The following is an 18,876-nucleotide window of genomic DNA, read 5'->3' as shown; positions in this document are numbered from 1 at the left end:
CAAGTTTTAAGGCTCTTATTTAAAGAGGAGTTGTTGTTGTAAAGCAGAGCTGGGCTTTGGTTTAATCGGTCCGTCAACACAAGTTCAGGGAGCATGTAACAACACTACACAGCTAAAATATACCTTCTCAGACCATTCTGTCTCTTCCCTATCTGACCACTTAACTTATTTCTTTCTTAGGCATTTGTCATAATCTGGAATTATCTCGTTTATTCACTTGTTCATTAACTATTGACTCCAGTGGAATGTCCATTCCACAGGGGCCAGAAACTTCTCTCTTTTATTCAGCATGGTGTCCCCAGTGCCTTGCACACAGTATGAATGCAGCAAGTTTTTGTTGAATGAAGGATTGGAGGCAGAGATTGATAAGCTGGTGTGCCTGGGGAATGTGAGTTGGGTCTTGAAAAATGTATAGGATATAGGTAGGATAAATGGAGTAGGGGGCCTGTCCAGACAGAAGGGCAGTATGAGTGAAATGATGTTGGCTTTGCTTCTGGGGATAGGGAGGAGAGCAGGTGGATGAAAGCAATGATTTTTATGTTAGATTGTTTAAGAAAAAAAGTTAAAATTAGGATAGGGATAGATTTCAAGGAATATCCAAAGCCAAGCAGGATTTTAGAGCCAGAAGAGATTTTAGAGACCCAGTCAACTGTTTACAGATGAAATAGTTGAGAGGTGACAATCTCCAGGTTAACCAGGCAGTTAATGCTGTTATGACCAGATTCTCATTCTGTTGACTTCTAATCCAGTGCTCTTTCTATGCTACTCGGGAAATACGGAGGCAATGAAACTTTTTGAACGGAGCACGATATATAGTTAAATTGGCATTTATGAACAATATTCTGCTTCCATATGTAGGATGAGTTGGAAAGAGGAAATTTTAATTCCAAGAGAACAGGCAACAGCCTAAGAAGTAATATTGGCCTGACACAAAGAAGGCCTAGATAACGATGGTAGAGGAGTAGAGGGAGAAGGGCAGTAATCACTGAAGGACAAACAGGCAGAACTAAAACAGCAGATTAAATTTTGTTACTCCAAAATAGGCCTTTTGTGATAAAATATTTAATACTTAGAATATTTTTGCTCAGGGATACCTGGCTGGCTCAGTCGGTAGAGCATGTGACTCTTGATCTCAGGGTTGTAAGTTTGAGCCCCATGTTGGGTGTAGAGATTGCTTAAAAATAAAATCTTAAAAAAAATATTTTTGTTCAGTCCCACCTAGAATATGTACATGTTTTGCTTTTAACTTTTGCAGAATGCATGTTGAGCGAGGAAGTATTTATTTTTGTAACAGGTTGTACAAATTCAGAAGAAATGCATGTTGTTGTCTAAGTAGTTGGAACACAAAAATCATATGTTAACATAAGGCCTATATTAAATCATATCAGCAATAACTAAAGACTCATGAAATGAAAGATGCAGTATTGAGAACTGTTTTCCCCCAAACTTGAAAGCTTTGATTTTCCTGTTAATGATAATGAATGATTTCTATTTTGCATTAAAACCTTACAAATGTCTTCCACATGAATTATATCTTTTGATTCCCCCCCAACCCACCAGAAATTGAGGCTAAGAGATGAGTTGAATGAGAAAACTGTGACTCATAGAGGTGACATTTACACACACAAAACTTTAGGAAGTGGAGCTACAAATCAAATTTCTATAGCTACTCCTTGTATTAGACTTATTTTCTCTTTTAATACTTTCCAGCCATAGTTAAACTGATAAAGACAACTCATGCAGTCAGGATAAAAATCATGTGTGTTCTGGGTTTTATTTAGCAGTGACCCATCTCGTGACATCCCTAAGTGCTTACTGAATCATAGACCGTCTCTTCTGTCACTTCGGAACAATATACCAAAACAAGTTCCTCTCAGCATTGTGTAATGGACGTTGCCAATTGACCACACAGTTTTAGCTCCTCCTTTCTAACAAAACCTCAAGTTGTTTCAGCTACCTGTTGCTTCCTTAGGCATGATCTCACTTCTAGACTAAAGAGTTTTATTGGATCCTGGTGATTCCATACCCTTGACCCATGATCATTCAAAAACCCAGTGTTAAGCCAATCCGTTTATGATTTCTTCTATGGACTGTGACAAGTTGATCTAATTAGACTTAAGAAATAAACTTTTTCCCTATTGTTGGAGGAGCAATCTTTTGGTGTCCATTGCTATCCTTGTTAATGGCAACCATTTTGTGACCATGATGGAAGCCACTGTGTTGACACAACTGAAGTAGAGAGGAGGACCGAGTGAAAGGGAATGCCGGATAACAGCAGGAGCTCAGGGTGCACCAGGATTGGTATTTACCTTAGCTTTGAATTTGTATATTTTCATGCCAGTTTGATTGGAGTTTTCTAATACTTGCGGATGACGTCATCCCAGTGCTAGATGTAAGCAAGGATAACATATGTTAACATAAGGCCTATATTAAATCATATCAATAATAACTGAAGACCCATGAAATGAAAGATACAGGGTTGAGAACAATCTATCGAAGCTAAAGTTCTCCTGATGGCAGGGATCATAGATCTTGTCCATTGCTCTGCTGGGTACCTGGATGAATATTGTTGAATGCATGAAAGCAATATTCTAATTCTAATAATTCTAGGGGAACCTGGGTGGCTCAGTCTGTTGAGCATCTGACTCTTGATTTTGACTCATGATCTCAGGGTTGTGGGGTCAAGCCCCACATTGGGCTTGGAGTTCAGCACAGAGTCTGCTTGAGATTCTCTCTCCCTCTACCCCTCCCTCCACTTGTACTCTCTTAAAAACAAAATAAAACATAAATAAAATTAAAAAAAATTATAATGAGCACAGGAGTCAGTTATTTTGAGAAACTGACTCACTCAAGTCAGGGTTTTCGTATTAACTGAGTTAGTGGTCTTCCAGTCAACAATAGCTTTTGAACTAGACAATACTTTTGTCTAGAAAATGATGCAAAGCAGTGTTAATAGGTAACTCTTAAATAAATAATATTATTACTAAACATTGCTTGCTAGCACTTCTGTAAGTATTTTGCATGTATCAATCCATTTATTTAAAACAAAATTAAAAGAACAAAAAAACCTGTAAGGCAGTCTATTATTCCTCTGCTTTCTACTTGAGAGACAGTTTTGTTCATGCCTGGGGCTGAGTAGGAAGAGCATGTGACTTTTGATCTCAGGGTTATGAGTTCAAGCCCCATGTTGAGGGTAGAGATTATTTAAATAGGTAAAACTTCACAAAAAAAGTTCCATAATATGTCCATGCTTGGTCACACAGTAAGTAAGAGAGTTGGCATTTGAATTGTGACAATCTAGCTTCATTGCCTTCGTACGGGAAATAGAAGATACTTTTCCCAATTAAAGGCAACATGGTGGTGAAGAATTTTGAGAATGCTGGCTATGAAATGTATTCGGGCTTTGGAAAAAAATAAGAAAGTATAAATTCATTTTGGTTTGTGATCTATCATCTAGATTCAACCTTTATTGCTATGAGGTCCAATAAGGACTACTGAACCCTTGAAATGTGACTAGTGGGCATTTGAATATGCTGTAAGTATAAACACACATCAGATGTAATTAAACTGAATTTGAAGACTCAATTTTGAGGACTTAATAAGAAAAAAATATACAACATACCTCTTTAATAATTTACTATATGAAACACGTACTATTCTGAGTATACTGGGTTATATAAAATACACTGTTCAAATAAACTTCATTTGTTTCTTTTTGCATCTTTTAAAGATTTTATTTATTTATTTGACAGAGATCACAAGTAGGCAGAGAGGCAGGCAGAGAGAGAGGAAGGGAAACACGCTCCTTGCTGAGCAGAGAGCCCGATGTGGGGCTCCATCCCAGGACCCTGGGATCATGACCTGAGCCGAAGGCAGAGGCTTTAATCCACGGAGCCACCCAGGTGCCCCATCTTTTTGCATCTTTTAATGCAGCCATAAAACTAAAAATTTTGCACCTTTCAATGAGGCTATAAAATATAAACTAAAAATTATATATGTGGCATATTACTTTTTTACTGGATAGCACTACTTTCCTGATTTTATCTTCAATGTTGTTTCTGGGCTCTTTCTACATTCTCTGGATTTTAAAAAAATGACTCAAAGTTCAGAGATACTTCATCAATATTAACATTTTCAGTAGTAGATGGATTATTGACTTTTTTTCTAAAAATAGTTGTATGAAGACCAAAAGTATTTTTGAAATTATTGTTACTAGCTGTCCTACAACGTTAATCATCTTACTTGCACTTTTGTGGAATGTTACAGGGTTTACAAAGTTCTGGAATCTGAAACAGAAGTAGAAGAACTAAGAAAGGGGTAGAACTTTAAGTCCGGACACTGAGGTTACCATGCTCAATGGCCACTTCTGTGAAATCACTCTGTATGAGAATGCACTGGTTTGTGCCAAATGGAGATTTAACGTCATAAACTTCCGTGCGAAAGGGCAAAGTTCAACCAAGCACCACCTGCTTGTGAAAGCAAAGCTTTCTATCTGGTTTTTCTCAGACTCTAGCACAGGTCATGTAAACTGCATATTTTCTTGGTGTTTTAGTATTGCAGTTTCAAAATGCACTTATTATAGAAAATCTGTGGCTGTGTTCTGAAGCTAAAGACTGAGAGAATCGTTTGCAATGGAAGTGGAATGGGCCTCTGAGATTGGAAGTTGCAAATGCATTAAAAAAGAAAAAAAGGCAAAACAACAACCAAGAACACCAAGTTACTTTTTACCCCATTGCAGACGGCAGCAGATAGTTTGTTCTCACTTTCCTATTTGGGTCTTCTCTCTTTTTCATTATTTTGACTTTGATATGACGTCTGTACATGTCTAAGTTACACACCAGCTAAATAAACACACAAGTCTCACTCCTAAGGGAAGTTTCCATATAGGTCAGTGCAGTTTTTAAACCATATAAATATCAGATTAACTTGGGATTCCAGAAAATCTAATGTTAGGATCCTATCCAAGATCCACATAGTTTAGTTTTTTTCCCCCCTCTAAATTTGCAAGGCAAAAATGTAGAGCCAAAATAAAAAGCTTTGCAGACTCCTGAAAAAAATTTTTTTTACGAATGAGTTTAGCAAATTTAAATGAAATCATTTATATCACTGTTTGTAATTTTTTTTTCACTGCATGCATTTTTATGGAAGAGTTTGGGAATCAATCAATGAGCTGATCAGTTAATCAATGACCAATGGATACTGCGTATCCTTCATGTTTGGAACCTTATAATTACTCTGAAAGTTCAGTAAAATAAGCCAAAATGGTACCGTGATTGACCATTTAGTTGGAAGATAAGACTGACACACCCTTGACAACCTTTCATAGAGGCGAAACTTGATCTGAGCCTTGAGAAATGAGTTAAAGGAAGGCAGAGCAGTTCTAAACATGGGGGATAATTTGATCTAATAATGGGAGAAAAATAGTGTATCTCAGGAACAATAAGAGAATCCAGCATTGATTGCTTCTGGATGGTGAAACTAAGACTGGATAGGCAGAAAAAACCAAAGAATTTTTATCTGTAGGTATTGGAGTTTCCTCTGATTTGGGAGATACCAGAGAGTTTGCATATTTTCTGGTCGGAAGAGTGATGTGAAGACATCAATGTTCAAGTGGCAGTCTAGTGAATGAATTAGAAGCAGGACACAGAACCTGAGGTCTACCCAGGTCCAGGGGAGGGAATGACAACCATGGTGTGTAAGCTTGGCTGTAGGAGGAGAAGGGAAAGATGCCTGGGATACACTGAAGGAAGATTCACATCTTTCTTGCCCAGAGAAGCCCTGGTAAATGTTTGCCAAAAAATTGAATCAACAAAACAGCTTTCAAATATACATCCTCACAGAAACTATCTGCCTACAAAAATGTCACAGTACTATACAAGACCTAATCTTACCTTCCCCTTGAGTTAAACCATTTCTCCACCCTGAGTACTTTCCCCTCCATCCTTATTAAATCTACTCATTCTTTAAATCTCATCAAAAACGCCGCTTTACTTTGTTCCTTGACAGATTCTAACTAAAAAGTATTTGCATTTTTCTTTTGGTAATTAATCACCAATCATAGCCCACCTGATGTTTTAACTTTTGTACATTATTCCGTAAGCCATATCTATTTTTTAAGTCGGTTACCTTCCCAGGACAGAGCCAAATGTGAGGCTTGAACTCCGCACCCTGAGATCTAGCCCTGAGCTGAGATCAAGGGTCAGACACTGACCAGAGCCACCAGGTGCCCCTTATTTTGTGAGATATTTAATGGGCACCTCTTGGAGGACAAGCTGTGTATCTTACATGTCTTTATATTTATTTCCTCCATGGCCTAGACTTGTGTTCTGCATAGCGTAGGTGATGTATAATCTATTATTGTCACATTGAATTATTTATTGGGTGGCATTGTCCTGGTTTAGGCGCATGGCATTTCTTGTCTGGGCTATTAGTGCAGTCTCCTAGCTCATCTCCCTGCCTCCAATTCATCCTCCAAATTGCTGCCAAGTTATTTTTGTACATTTTAGTTGAGATTGGTGTCTGTTGCCTCAGAATAAAATCCCAACTTTTAATATTCAAAAACCTTCTATCACCTGGTCCTGGGCTTCGCTTCTACACCCATGCTGGGTTCTATTCTCCACACACAGTGTGGTCTGGTCATGCTGGACCATGGGCCCCAAATGGCTAATATCAGAACTTTGTTGAATCCTGTCACCTTAAGCTAGAATGGACCTCTTACCCGACAAGTGATCCCTTTTATTTATTTATTTATTTTGCCCTTCAGGTTACAGGAGACACTCTTTTGGGCTGTTATTGTCACTTCAAGCAACTCCGCCCTACTCTTTAGTTAGAATGCCAAAAATAAACCTCGTCTCCTTGCCATTGACAACAACAGGAAAACTTGTTTTCCAGAGTTGTCAAAAGGCATCTAAGCCAGTACACAGAAATCTCCGTGAAGGTCAAAGCTCACTGTTTAATAGTGGCGAAGTCCCTTAAGTCAGACTAACTCCTTTTTTAAATCTGTGATGGGACTAACACAGGAAAACAAAGTTAGAAACAGGCTAGTGCCTGGTATAGGGTGGGGCTTTCTTAAAGTCCAAATGCACAATGCACCCCAGCCGTAAGAGACTCCCTGCCGGCCCTGATCAAACATCGTGGTAAAACAGACAAACACACAAACAAACCCTCTACCAAAGACCCATTTCCTATGAAATTTTGAGTGATCGCTTTAAACCACGTTATTGAAACTCATCTGTTGCCTCCCTATGTTCACATGGCAGAAAATATGCAATTCTTTTTTTTCAGTGGGACTGCAAGAAATTGCTGTATTTTGAAATGCTCCTGAGCTTGAAATCTTTGAAAAAGTGAAATACTATCAAAATGAATAGACTGTGGATCTTAAATGTATGAACCCGGAGAATCTGGAGCATTAAGTGATATTTATTTGCGGAGGTATGTAGCTTCTAATCTTCAATCTATTTCTGTTTGTTCCACACTAGAGAACATTGGAAAATACCACCTGAATAAAGCCTGTGCTTTTAGCGGCCCTGAAAAAGTCGAAACTCTTGTTTTTTGTTACTATAATCTGACCTCTTCTTCTATTAAAGGCCAAAAGTTATAGAGAACATGCTGAGTAAGACGCAGTTATTTTTTTGCCAAAGGAAAAACTCTGCAGATACTTTCAGACATTTGAGCCAATGTGCCTTTTAAAACCTTGTACTATTTCCTTGTGCATTGGTAGATACTTGTTTCATCAAAATTTATTTATAAGACTTTTAATACTCGTTCGTTTATTCAGCAATGATTTATGTCGCTTCCGGTGTGTGTCAGGCAAGGTGCTAGGTGTTGGGATTCAGCAATGAATAGCAAAAGATACTGCCCTCAAATTGTACTATCCACAGTCTGGGGGAGGAGTCATAGGATTATCAAATAATTGTACCAATTAATGAGAATTCTATTAACGCTCTAAATTAGAGAATCTGGTGTTATGAGAATGTCTAAAAGGGATCTGACCTAGATAAGGAGGTCAGGGAAAGCTCCCCTAGGGAAGTGACAATTGCACTGATTTATGAATGATGAGTAAGAACTAGAACTGCATTCCCCGCAGAGGGACTATTACGTGCAAAGGCTCTGTGGACCAGTGGGCATGCTACCTGCAGTGGGAACGGAAGTGGGTCAGTGTTGCCAGCAGAGCTGGGGAAATGTGGCAAAGACGAGGTTGGAGTGGAAGGAGGGTTCAAACTGTGCAGGTGCTAGGCCATATTAGGGATAATGTCTTTATCCTAATTGTTTGGAAAACCTGTCAAGGGTTTATAAGCAACAAGAGACGAGATCAAGCTTATGTTTGAAAAGGATTCCCAGAATTAAAAAGCAGGGGGCACATGGAGGTAGGGGTAAGAATGAGGGGAGTCTTGACATGTATCAGATATTGGCATCTTTGATGAGGGTGGCCATGGAAAGTGGGCTAGAAATATATTTGAGCTAAAATAAACAGGACTTGGTAATGAATTGAAATATATGGCATGACTCTTTGAGTTTCTCTGTTGGCCAAAACCTTTCCAAATTAAGGCATAGGCAGACCTGACATATTTATTCTCTTAAGAAATGTCTCTGTCAATAACCCTTCAGAATTCATTGATTCAACCACTATTTACAGAGCACCTGTTTGGTGATATCCTGGTTGCTGGCAATGCAGGAGTGCAGGAGGCAGTCTTTCATGGAGCTTATGCCTGTTGGTACCAGACACTTTGGCTAAAATGAAAATTAGTGGCAAAACAATGAAAACAGTATTTAAACTATGGGGGTAGTGGTGTCAATTTTTTTTTTTTAAAGATTTTATTTAAGAGAGAGAGAGAGAGAGAGAGAGCTCAAGCAGGAGAAGAGGTAGAGGGAGAGGCAGACTCCCTGTTGAGCAGGGAGCCCCATATGGGACTTAATCCCAGGACCTCAGGATCATGACCTGAGCCAAACACAGATGCTTAACCCACTGAGCCACCCAGGCACCTGTCAATTTCTTTTGGCAAATCAGGATGCTTTTTTTTTTTTAAGTCATTTACAATTTCTAAAGCCCCTTACTACCTCATGGGCAGTGGGATCGATGGGAAGGTGTACATTGAGAAACTAGGGAAGATGGACTTCCGAGGTCAGAAAGCTATGAGCAATTATTACCTCAGCTCAGGTCTTGCAAATCTGAGATGAGGGCTCTCATTCCTTTTTAAGACTGTAATCAAGGAGGGTGGGAAAGAAGCCTCCTGGAGAAGAGTATTCCTTTTCTAAATAACCAGTTTGAAAAATAACAGATTCAAGGCCTCTCACTCTCAACTAGGAAAAAAAGCACATTCCTAAATTAAGTTTAAGAAGCAAAAGTGTGCTTCTTTTGCCTTCATCATTAGCTACCAGATTCTTTATTGGCCAAATGAAGGCAGTAGAATCAGGAAAATTCTGATTTTTGTATTGATCATGGAGATGACCAATTTCGGGTATGCATCTTGGAAGTTCATGTCTGCACCCTGTGGGGGAAGTAGTAACCAAGGGAAATATAAAAGGCAGTCCTACATTCACCTTATTTGGCTTTCTTTTTCATTAGAGAAGCAGAGCTGTATGAATTACTCTGGTGCTTTGTCTAGATTATATTATTTTAATTTTTTTTTTTAAGATTTTATTCATTTATTTAACAGAGAGAGATCACAAGTAGGCAGAGAGGCAGGCAGAGAGAGAGGGGAAAGCTAGCTCCCTGCGGAGCAGAAAGCCCAATGCGGGGCTTGATCCCAGGACCCTGAGACCATGACATGAGCTGAAGGCAGAGGCTTAACCCACTGAGCCACCCAGGCACCCCTATTATTTTACTTCTTATACTTAGCTAGTCTTTAGTAGATATCCATGAAGGGCTTTAAGGTCATTTTTGTTTATTTGTTTTTATTAACAATAAGCCTGATTTTTTTTTGTAAGTTTATATTAGAAAGTTTGACCCCAAAGTGGTTTTAAGGAGGTGGTCTGACTTCTCTTGGCCTTCATAATGTTTATTAGGTTTAAAAAAGAGGTAACTGCAGAGAAGGCATACTCCTATCACTTCTCATTTCTGAGCACTGTCCATTTTTATGGAACAGGCACATCACCTAGGATACTCTTGATTACTGGAAAGAGGTTTCCCTTGTATCTGGCATATTTCCAGTTTAACAATCCCCTCTCCTCCAACAACCCACAAAAACCCCAAACATCTGAACCAAATATTCAACATTATTTATCAAAATAAATTTATTAAATGTATTCAAAGACCACGTCAAAGTTTAGCTGCCTTCAGGACAGTTTTTGGCACTCATCAGGGACAATGTAGTTTCCTACATGACAGCACTCATTCTATTACACCACTTAACAATTCAAATACAGACCGTTTCAGTTTTAGTGTTACATGAGACAACAGTACTGATGATCTGTAGTCATAAGAACTTCAACACCCTTGCACACAGTAAACATTTTAACATTACTTACTCCTAAATAACTAAAACTAAAACCACTATGTGGTAACATGGACTGATTTAGGGAAAGATATACAGCCAGCTAGCTAAGGCCACATAATCCCAGACCTATTGATTTTTAAATGCTTTTGGACCAACAGTATCACATCATACCCTGGGGTCTCACATTCCTATTTCTGCCTTCCCAGTGTGAGACACACCATGTAGACCACTTTCTCCCTGTGTCCTGGACACAGCTACGGAAGCTGTCCCAATACAAGCTTCTCCTAGACAGTTACCACCTTCCTGATGCACTAACTCTGAATCAATAGTTCTGAGTGATGTTTCCTGAACACCCAGGCTAAATTCAAGGTCAGTCTTTTTGGCAGGTCACAGCCTTTCCCTTTAGGAAAAAAATGAAATGTCCTCCACTTTTGGGCTCCCTTTCTCATCTCATGTGGCATGGGGCTCAGTGGTGATCTGAGGCTTTTTACACAAGTCCTGGTAAAATTCTGACTCCAAGAAACGGGGATAAGAGTTGTTCTCCATCAAGCTGTAGACCCTCTTCTGGGCAGTTGTAAAGCAGCCACTTGTAGCTTCTTGTATATTTTGAGCAATCAGAGTTTTGGTTTGAAAGTCTATGTTTATCTGAAATTTAAAAAAAAAAGGGGTTTATTCCATATTCAGAACTAGAGATTGGTACCTATATGATATTTGAAAACAAGAAGCAAAAACTATTAATGTGTGATAAGCTTCATTAGCCAGGTCACTTAAGAAATGAAATTAATCTAATTAAAAACTAGAATTAGTTTCTAAAAACCATTTTACTCCCCACCCCCCTAGTCCACTGGCCTTTCATTTAATTTGATGTTTTTTGTTTTGTGTTGGTGCTAAGAGTGTTCAAAATACGCTGCCATGAAGAACGTTGTTTCCCTCTTACCTCTTTTGGAGCTTCTTTTTCTATGAAATCAGTATATATTTTCCTTGCTTTGGAGGACAGTTTTTGGGGTGACTTGGTTTTTTTGAAGTCTTCACAGGCCAGCCAGAATTCAATATTTTCTTCACAAAACTCAGATTTTAAAAAAGCCCTGAATGCAGCAAGACCATCTGGAGAAGGAGGAGGAAAAAGAAAGCATACAGAATGTGAACTGGGTGACCAATTAATTCCTTAAATTTTTTCCAGAACTACCATTTTCCCACTCCTGTATTTTATTATTTCTAGATGATAGAAATTTTCTTGATTTCACTCAAACCTGTAATCCTCTCAATTTAGCTCTTTAAAGGCTAAGATGCTAGTAGGCAAAATGCTTAAGTTGGTGCACTGCTACAAAAATATAAATAGTTAACTTTGCTATTAATGCAAATATTTATACGAGAACTTAAATTCTCTGGGAACTAAACCTCCTGGAAATATTGTATGCAATGGAAAAGCTGATTCAACCCTAAGGAAGAGGAACTGCCACTATAATTTTGGCTAGTTTTTCTTTCCTATCTACAGTGAATAAACCATGCATTTCCATGGTTGAATACTAGGAAATAAAGGAGAAAAATAGGCATTATATTTTAGCGACTATAAAGCTGAATTCCCCTTGGGCAATCTGCTCTTCTGTTGTGTGAACAGCTTTTTCTAGACGTGTGATACTTGAAATGGATCAAATTCAACAGGTTAACTTACATTTACTGGCTAGCAGCTCATCAAATGCTTCTGACCACAGTTGTGCTTCCTCAGGGGAAGGCCTGCAACAGAAAGTCTGCAGGTTAGCTTGTGCACATCACAGTTCCTCTTTCCAGCACAGCAGCTAGCGATTCACATTTCTAAGTACAAGATTTTCAACTTACTTGATGAACGTTTGCTGTTTGCTTTTCTTGCCATTTTTGGGCTTCCCAGGAGAGGATGAATTTTGCAAGAAGTAGCTCAAACGGGTCTTCCAATCTTTTAATCTAAAAAAAAAAAAAGATACTCACTAAGTGGGAACATTTTAAATTGCTACTGCAGTTGGAGGCATTTTTACCAAATAAAGTCACCCAGTAGCTACAAACTAAATAAGACAAAACAGGAACTCTTCAAGTCAGTCTTAACGCATTTTACATTTAAACCTAGCACCTATGTGCCAAACACAATTAGTTTCATCCATTCATCTGAACAGAAATACTACTTTTATAACCAAGAGTAAAACTACTTAAAATTACTAGTATAGTTAAATGAATTCAGTTGGCATACTTCAAAAGGCAGATGCTATTTCTGGCCCACAAAAGGCAGCAGTTTTTCTGCAGCCTTAATTACAATTCTGAGACATTTCACACTTGAAACCTCCAGTGGAACTGCCTGGAGCCGGTCAGCATTCATTTCCCCTAGAGCAGGAGGCTCTGGACCAAACTAGAAGCCGTGAGGGAGGGAGGTGTGTGTGTGTGTGTGTGTGTGTGTGTGTGACTGAGCCCCCCACCCCCACCCCCAACTACAACACTCGTTTTAAGCAGATGATGCACATAAAGGATTTGTTTCAGTCTTTGGTGGGTCAGATATGCAGTTCCATTTTTTAAAACGAATATAATCTGAACCAACCAAAATACTCCTTCCAGAAGCTGTGTAAGCTGATCAAAACTTATAATGCAAGGTACCATTTCTGGGGATGCCCTTCGGCCGCAGGATTCTCCGATGTTACCGTAAATGCAGGGGACAAAAAGCCAACCCGCAATTTCTCAGGCGCATCTACCACCGCCTCCAGTTCAAAAATTTTCTCAATTCCTAAACTACTGAGACTCCTTTGCTCACGTAACAAAATCAGTACATACCACACGGATTTAACCTAACTTAGCAAACTGACCTTTTCCACATTTTTTTTCCCCCTGCAGAGGCGCAGGTTACAGGGTTTCCTAATGTCAATCAACACCGAGCCGGAATGTATCACGTTTGCAGCAACCCGGAGAGCCAGGTCCGCAGGGACTGGCGGGAGAGAAGCCATACTCACAGGGTCCGCTTCATTTTTTCCCGCTTCTCCTCGCTCTTGGGGCTGTTGCCGGAGCTCTTGTCCATGGATCCGCAGTCGTGCTGGACAGCCAGGAACATGGCACTTTGCATTATCTTCCTCCTGCTAGGGCCGCAGATGTTTGCGAGAGAATGTGCGCGGCCACATTTATTAGAGGGGGTGGGGCGGGGCCTCAGGCCGCCGGTCCCGCCCCCAGAGGGCGCCGATTGGTCGGTTGTAGACGGGCACGGGGCGGAGTCAGCCCCCAGCCTGCGGCAGTCACGGGCGCTGCGGAAGGGTCTCGAAGCGAGGCCCGCTGACGTCTGCGGCTTCTGCTTCGTGCGCACTCGTGCCAGACCCGGCGGCTTGTGGGGTTTGGTGTGGGATCAGACAGAGAAGCCCAGCAGCGAGCGACGGCCAGCGACCTTTCTCAAGGAGTGGCGGCCCCCGGCGAGGGGAGGGAGCCAAAGCTGGCCGCGGGCGGAGGCGGGAGGGGGAGAGGGGTCCCCCGACGCTCGCTCTCTGCTCCCCTCCTCCACGCTTACGTGCTCCTAACCGCGGAGTGGAGGGCGGCTTCCCCGCCGGGCAAAACTTGCTTGTAGGGAACCAGAGAAGAGTTGCCTTATTTTGAAATAAGATGTCCCCCCTCCCACCCCTTTTGAGAGCTCGCGCTCTTCCCACCCCTCATTTCTTGGTTTGCAAACTGAGGCGGTTGGGAGACCCTCATCTGCGACTCCATTTAGTTTGCGGGGAAGGAAAAGATGAAAGGCAGGAACCCTGACAATTCAGGGGCAGGTGGTGTGACCTACTCCGCAGCTTGCCGGGGCCTCTTGAACACGTTTCGGAAGGAATGATAAATAGGGAGGAAACAGGAGAAAGTGACTTCATCAGACCATAGTGTTTCTAACTGTGTGTGCCCTATTGATCACCAAGGGATGCGTGATTGGGTCTCTCCGTGGGGTTGCAAGCTATTTCTCCGGAGCCCTTGGCTGCTTTTCCTTCCAAAACAGAGATCACAGATCGCCCTGTGCTGAGACAGAGGGAAACACCAAGACCTCGCAACTGTAATACGCCAGAGCCATTCTTGTTTAAGAATGCAAGGATGTAGGATTTCCTCATGAGTCATTCCTGGTTGCCGTAGAATTTACCAGAACACTTAATAACTTGCAAAGAGGGGAGAGGTGGGGAGGGTAGAGAGGAGGAGGAGACGTTAGTGGTTTACTTGAATAAGTTTGTTATTTCTTCAAAAATCATCTCTACTGTAGCCAGCTTTAAATGTTTTAATTGGAAGGACGGAGAACCTCCACAATAGATCATCTCCACACAATTACTTGATTTCAGGTAACAGAATTGTACAGTAATATTTAAACGGTTTCCCGGTCAAGCATTTAAGTAGAAAATAAGATTAACAGCAACGTAGTGATTAGGCTGCAAAATTCTCCCTGATTTGCATTAGAACTGCTTCAAGAACATCGGAACTAGTTTAGCATCTTAAAGTGAGCTGCCAGTAATTGGGAGCTCGAAGTTTGACTTGTAGGGTAAAATGGGCAATTATTACTAAAGAGAATAGCCATACTTTATTATGGAAAGGAAAGTCATTTAGATTTCAGCAGTAAGTACTTTAAAACGTGTGTGTGAAATGTAAGAATGCTATTTTTCTCATGCATATACTCTTTTATCTGTAAAAGAACATCGCATATTTCCATCTATTTTCACTTCCTGATTATTCAATAATTATTTATTAAATATGTGTGATAAATAGGCACTTGCTTTTTTTTTTTTTTTTTTTTTTTTTTGCCAGTGTGAACCTTAATACATTATTTACTTAGAACTTCAGATGTTAGAATTCACTCATAGTGGAAGGTCCAGGAGTTCTGACAAAGAGACAGCAAGGAGAGAGAGCTGGACCTGTGTCTGGAGACCTAATTAGAATCTCAGCTTAACCAATAAGTGCTAAGTAACTGTTGAGATTGTCTCATCACACCTCCTGGAGCCCCAGTTTTTCATTTGTACTCAGAGTAATGTACCTTTATTGTCAATCTCATGAGATGTTATGTGACTCATGTGAGGGGCACACAGAAATTTGGCATTATTAATTTGCATATGTGTGAAAAAGGAATTATAGCTATCCAAGGTAGAAAAACCATTAAAGAATTAACTCAGAGTTAATTAGGTTATAAATGTGTAAATGCTATTAAAATATCAAAATAATGTCCCAGAGATTTGTAAAGTCTTAAGCTCATAATAGATATTTAATATGTATTCTCTGGATAATAAACAAATAAGGAAAACAAACAAACAACTTGCCATGTAAACTTTCAGGGATCACTAAGCCAGGGAAGTTAAATAGAAAATATATGTATCCGTCTAAGCAACTGGTTTAAATACAGACTATTCTAGGTGTTTCTGTTTCTGTTTATTTTTTTCATAAACGGTTTTGGATTGACAGCTAATGTCAAGTGGCAACAAATTTTTTTTTCCTGAAAATTATGAGGTCAATTGATAAATCTGAATGTGTAACGATTTATTATTTCTGTAGGAGTTATTTTAAGATTTTAAGGCAAGACCTATTTCAGGCTTCTGAGAAAATTTTCAGTCAAACAGTTGCCATGTTAATCTCTTTGATAAAGGCAGCAGACATAGATTTAAAGCAAAAGCTACAGTGTTTAATGGCTTCCCTTTGTCTTTTTGTTGCAAGTGGCTTTTAGGTAAATGGGATTGCTCAATATTAAGATGACACATATTTTCCATTCTGTGGTGGAGGGAGAGACAATGCAATAGTTGTAAATATTGCATAGCAAAACCGCAGTTTGGTTTGCTTGAGAATATACATTCTCAATGTTGAATCTACCATGCCCTCTACTGGAGAGGTTCTCTGAACACATTAGTGGTAGAGGTTCTCCGTGTGGTTCTTCAACTTTTTGTATTTAAAAAAAAAAAAAGTAAATTACAGAAGAAAGCAAACAAAAAATACAAGTTTTTAGCCATAGCAAAATTAGAATATGGAAGGCAAAAGTCTCCCCTGCCACAATTCTTCCCCCATATGCTCTTACCACTGTATGCCATTATTACTAAAAGTTATGAATTATTATTAGCTAAACATGTTTATACAGAATAACTTTCATACTTAGGCTTTAGAAATTTAAGAAACTAGAGAAATGCTTAAAAAACACAAAAGAATCATTCTGTGTATTACTCCATGCTTTGTTTTTTTTTTTCAGTCAATAGATATCTTAGTTCTTAAATTTACAAAAGCTGTAAACCTGTTGCTTACCTCCCCAAAATCTTAAGTTGGTGGTGAGTTTAAAAGAAAGGGGGGAACCCTAAGAAGTTAAACGCTATGTGGCAAAGAGTGTGATGAATAATTGGAAAAAAATGAAAATATTCATACTGTCATTGTTGATAATATTTGAAGATGTATGACACCTGTCCCTCCTTTTCTCCCTCCCTTCCTCCTTCCCTACCTCCCTCCTTTCCGTCCTTTTTTCCTTTTCTTTCTTTCTTTTGGGGGAGAGGGGTCTCATTTAACTTTAGTTGGTGAAATATTTTTTTTTTAACAGAATGAGCACATGACCCCACAAGATTCCATACTTTCCTTCACCTCTAATATGATCTGAGTTTTTAAAATCATGATTAATGTCTTTCTTAGAATGTAATTTGTATACCCAGAAGCTGATAAGAGAGAGAGAGTTAGTGTTTTGGTCAGGAATGAATCAGAGTTCCAACCAAGTACTTGACATGGGTTATAGAGTTTTAGTCATTTTACCAATCTTTGTGTTGATAATTCCAGGTAGAGTATTTCCATGGTTCTGCCTTAAATTCATCCGTGGTATAAAGTATGTCCTACTTCAAATGCAGACAGGGCCTAATAAATTTGATAACCCCCTTCCTCACTAAAGCAACTAGATTTTCTTTGAAAACCAGCATCAGGAGCATCACAATGTTATTTTCTCCCCTCACCCTATATAAAAAAATGCTAACATTTATTGAAATGCCTCTAATAGGTTTCTGTAGTTATTAGACCTGTAGTTTAAAGGAGCAATTGTATAAAGTCTACATTAGTGAATTATTTCTAGTGTATGCCCGTTGCTGCTGCTGTCTTCTGGGACCGTGGACTACACAGAATCTCAAGGGGGAGCAGTGATTATAAATCCCTTGTTATAAAATAAGTTATATAGGTAGCATACTGTCTATAAATTACAGAGGTAGAGCGGAGAATTTATTTCCTGGCATTTCTTCTGCCTAGGATTGTAATTTCTGTGCACAGAATTTTGTCAAATCATTAGAGTGTCAAGTGTCCTGCCAATTTTTTTTTTAAATTTTGGGATATTGGGTTCATAATATACATGAGTTCAAAGGTGACATGATACCAATCACAGAGTCAGAGAGAGAGAGAGAGGAGTAGGGCTAATAAATAATCAAATTCATCTAATAAATGATCTCTTTGCATTGGTATTTCCAGTTTATGGATTATCCCTATGTAGGAAGTATTCACCCATTTTAGACTTTGGTTTTCAGCAATTTTTGAACCATGGGCTACTTCATCACGAACTAAGATCTTGTGGATTTTCTCTACCAAACACATTTTTGGAACAAAAATTCTCAAATCTTAATAAAATTCATTGGAAGGACAATGCTTTCAAGGAGATACCAGTTTGAACTTGACACAATTGTCATAAATATTGAAGTCTCAAATGGTGAACCAATGACCCAGACCTCATAACAGTCTCAACGTCAAAAGACAAAATAATTTTGCTTTTCTTTTCATAAATTATCCTTAGGAGAACAGGATGGTTGAGGGTTTGTCCATACCTGGGATATTTGCAGTTAGCTGCCTGTTCTGGCACTGTCTTAGTTATGACCTCAGGCAAATTGCTTAGCTTTCTTGTGCCTAGGCTTCCTATCTTTAGAGTGGAAGTGATTCTAGCAACCTTCCTTTGCAAGGAAGTTCAGATGCTGTGGGGAATGCCCTGAGTGATGTAGTGCTGGCTGGCTTTCAGCATCACTTTGCAGCAGGACTAGTTTTTTCTAGGTGACTCTTTCCCATCTTGTTGCTGCTTTATTAGCACCCACTATTTGGTGATGCTCCAATGGTAGCATGCTCCTGTTAAGGTGGAAAGGGTTGAATCAAAAGAAAGCCCTGAGCATCTGCCAGTTCAAGGAATACCAGTTCAAGCCCCATCTTGCTTCTGGGGAGGATCAACTGAGCTGAGAATGGGGGTGGCCTAATGGGGAATCCTGCCTCTGTGGTCTTCACCCTGGGAGAACTGCATCCTGGATCTGGTACTATCATTGCCTGATACTCCTCCTTTCTTGGGGATCTATTCATCCATTAGGTTCCCTGGTGGTCCCCTTGGGCTCTTCCAAAGTGCTCCCCTGGAAACAACAGGGATATAAGGTTACTTTTTGAAATGTTTAAAGTTCCTGCTCAAAAATGTTTTAGCTCTTCACAGGCTAAGTGTTTCATCTATTTTGGA

General features: G+C 39.5%; 1 protein-coding gene across 1 annotated transcript; it reads right to left on the bottom strand.

The window, feature by feature from the left end:
• Window positions 1-10,210: 10,210 nt before the first annotated feature.
• Window positions 10,211-13,539, bottom strand: RGS2 (regulator of G protein signaling 2). Its single transcript, XM_080824759.1, has 5 exons — window positions 13,403-13,539; window positions 12,273-12,374; window positions 12,109-12,170; window positions 11,374-11,540; window positions 10,211-11,081 (listed from the first exon to the last, which is right to left on the bottom strand). The coding sequence occupies exons 1-5, from the start codon at window positions 13,510-13,512 to the stop codon at window positions 10,887-10,889; spliced, it is 636 nt and encodes a 211-aa protein (XP_080680885.1). The 5' UTR covers window positions 13,513-13,539; the 3' UTR covers window positions 10,211-10,886.
• Between the last annotated feature and the right edge of the window lie 5,337 nt (window positions 13,540-18,876).

This window comes from Martes martes (genome assembly GCF_963455335.1).
Source record: "Martes martes genome assembly, chromosome: 15".
Classification (NCBI taxonomy): domain Eukaryota; kingdom Metazoa; phylum Chordata; class Mammalia; order Carnivora; family Mustelidae; genus Martes; species Martes martes.
The sequence above is the reverse complement of the archived record's forward strand: the minus strand, read 5'-3'. Positions and strand labels throughout refer to the sequence as shown.

Bases quoted from the DNA above. Each gene is read 5' to 3' on its own strand.
- RGS2 (XM_080824759.1), bottom strand. From the start codon at position 13,512: ATGCAAAGTGCCATGTTCCTGGCTGTCCAGCACGACTGCGGATCCATG. The intron at 12,375-13,402 runs GTGAGTATGGCT...TTTTTTTTTTAG, and splicing joins GAAAAAATGAAGCGGACCCT to ATTAAAAGATTGGAAGACCC. The intron at 12,171-12,272 runs GTAAGTTGAAAA...TTTCTGTTGCAG, and splicing joins AAACAGCAAACGTTCATCAA to GCCTTCCCCTGAGGAAGCAC.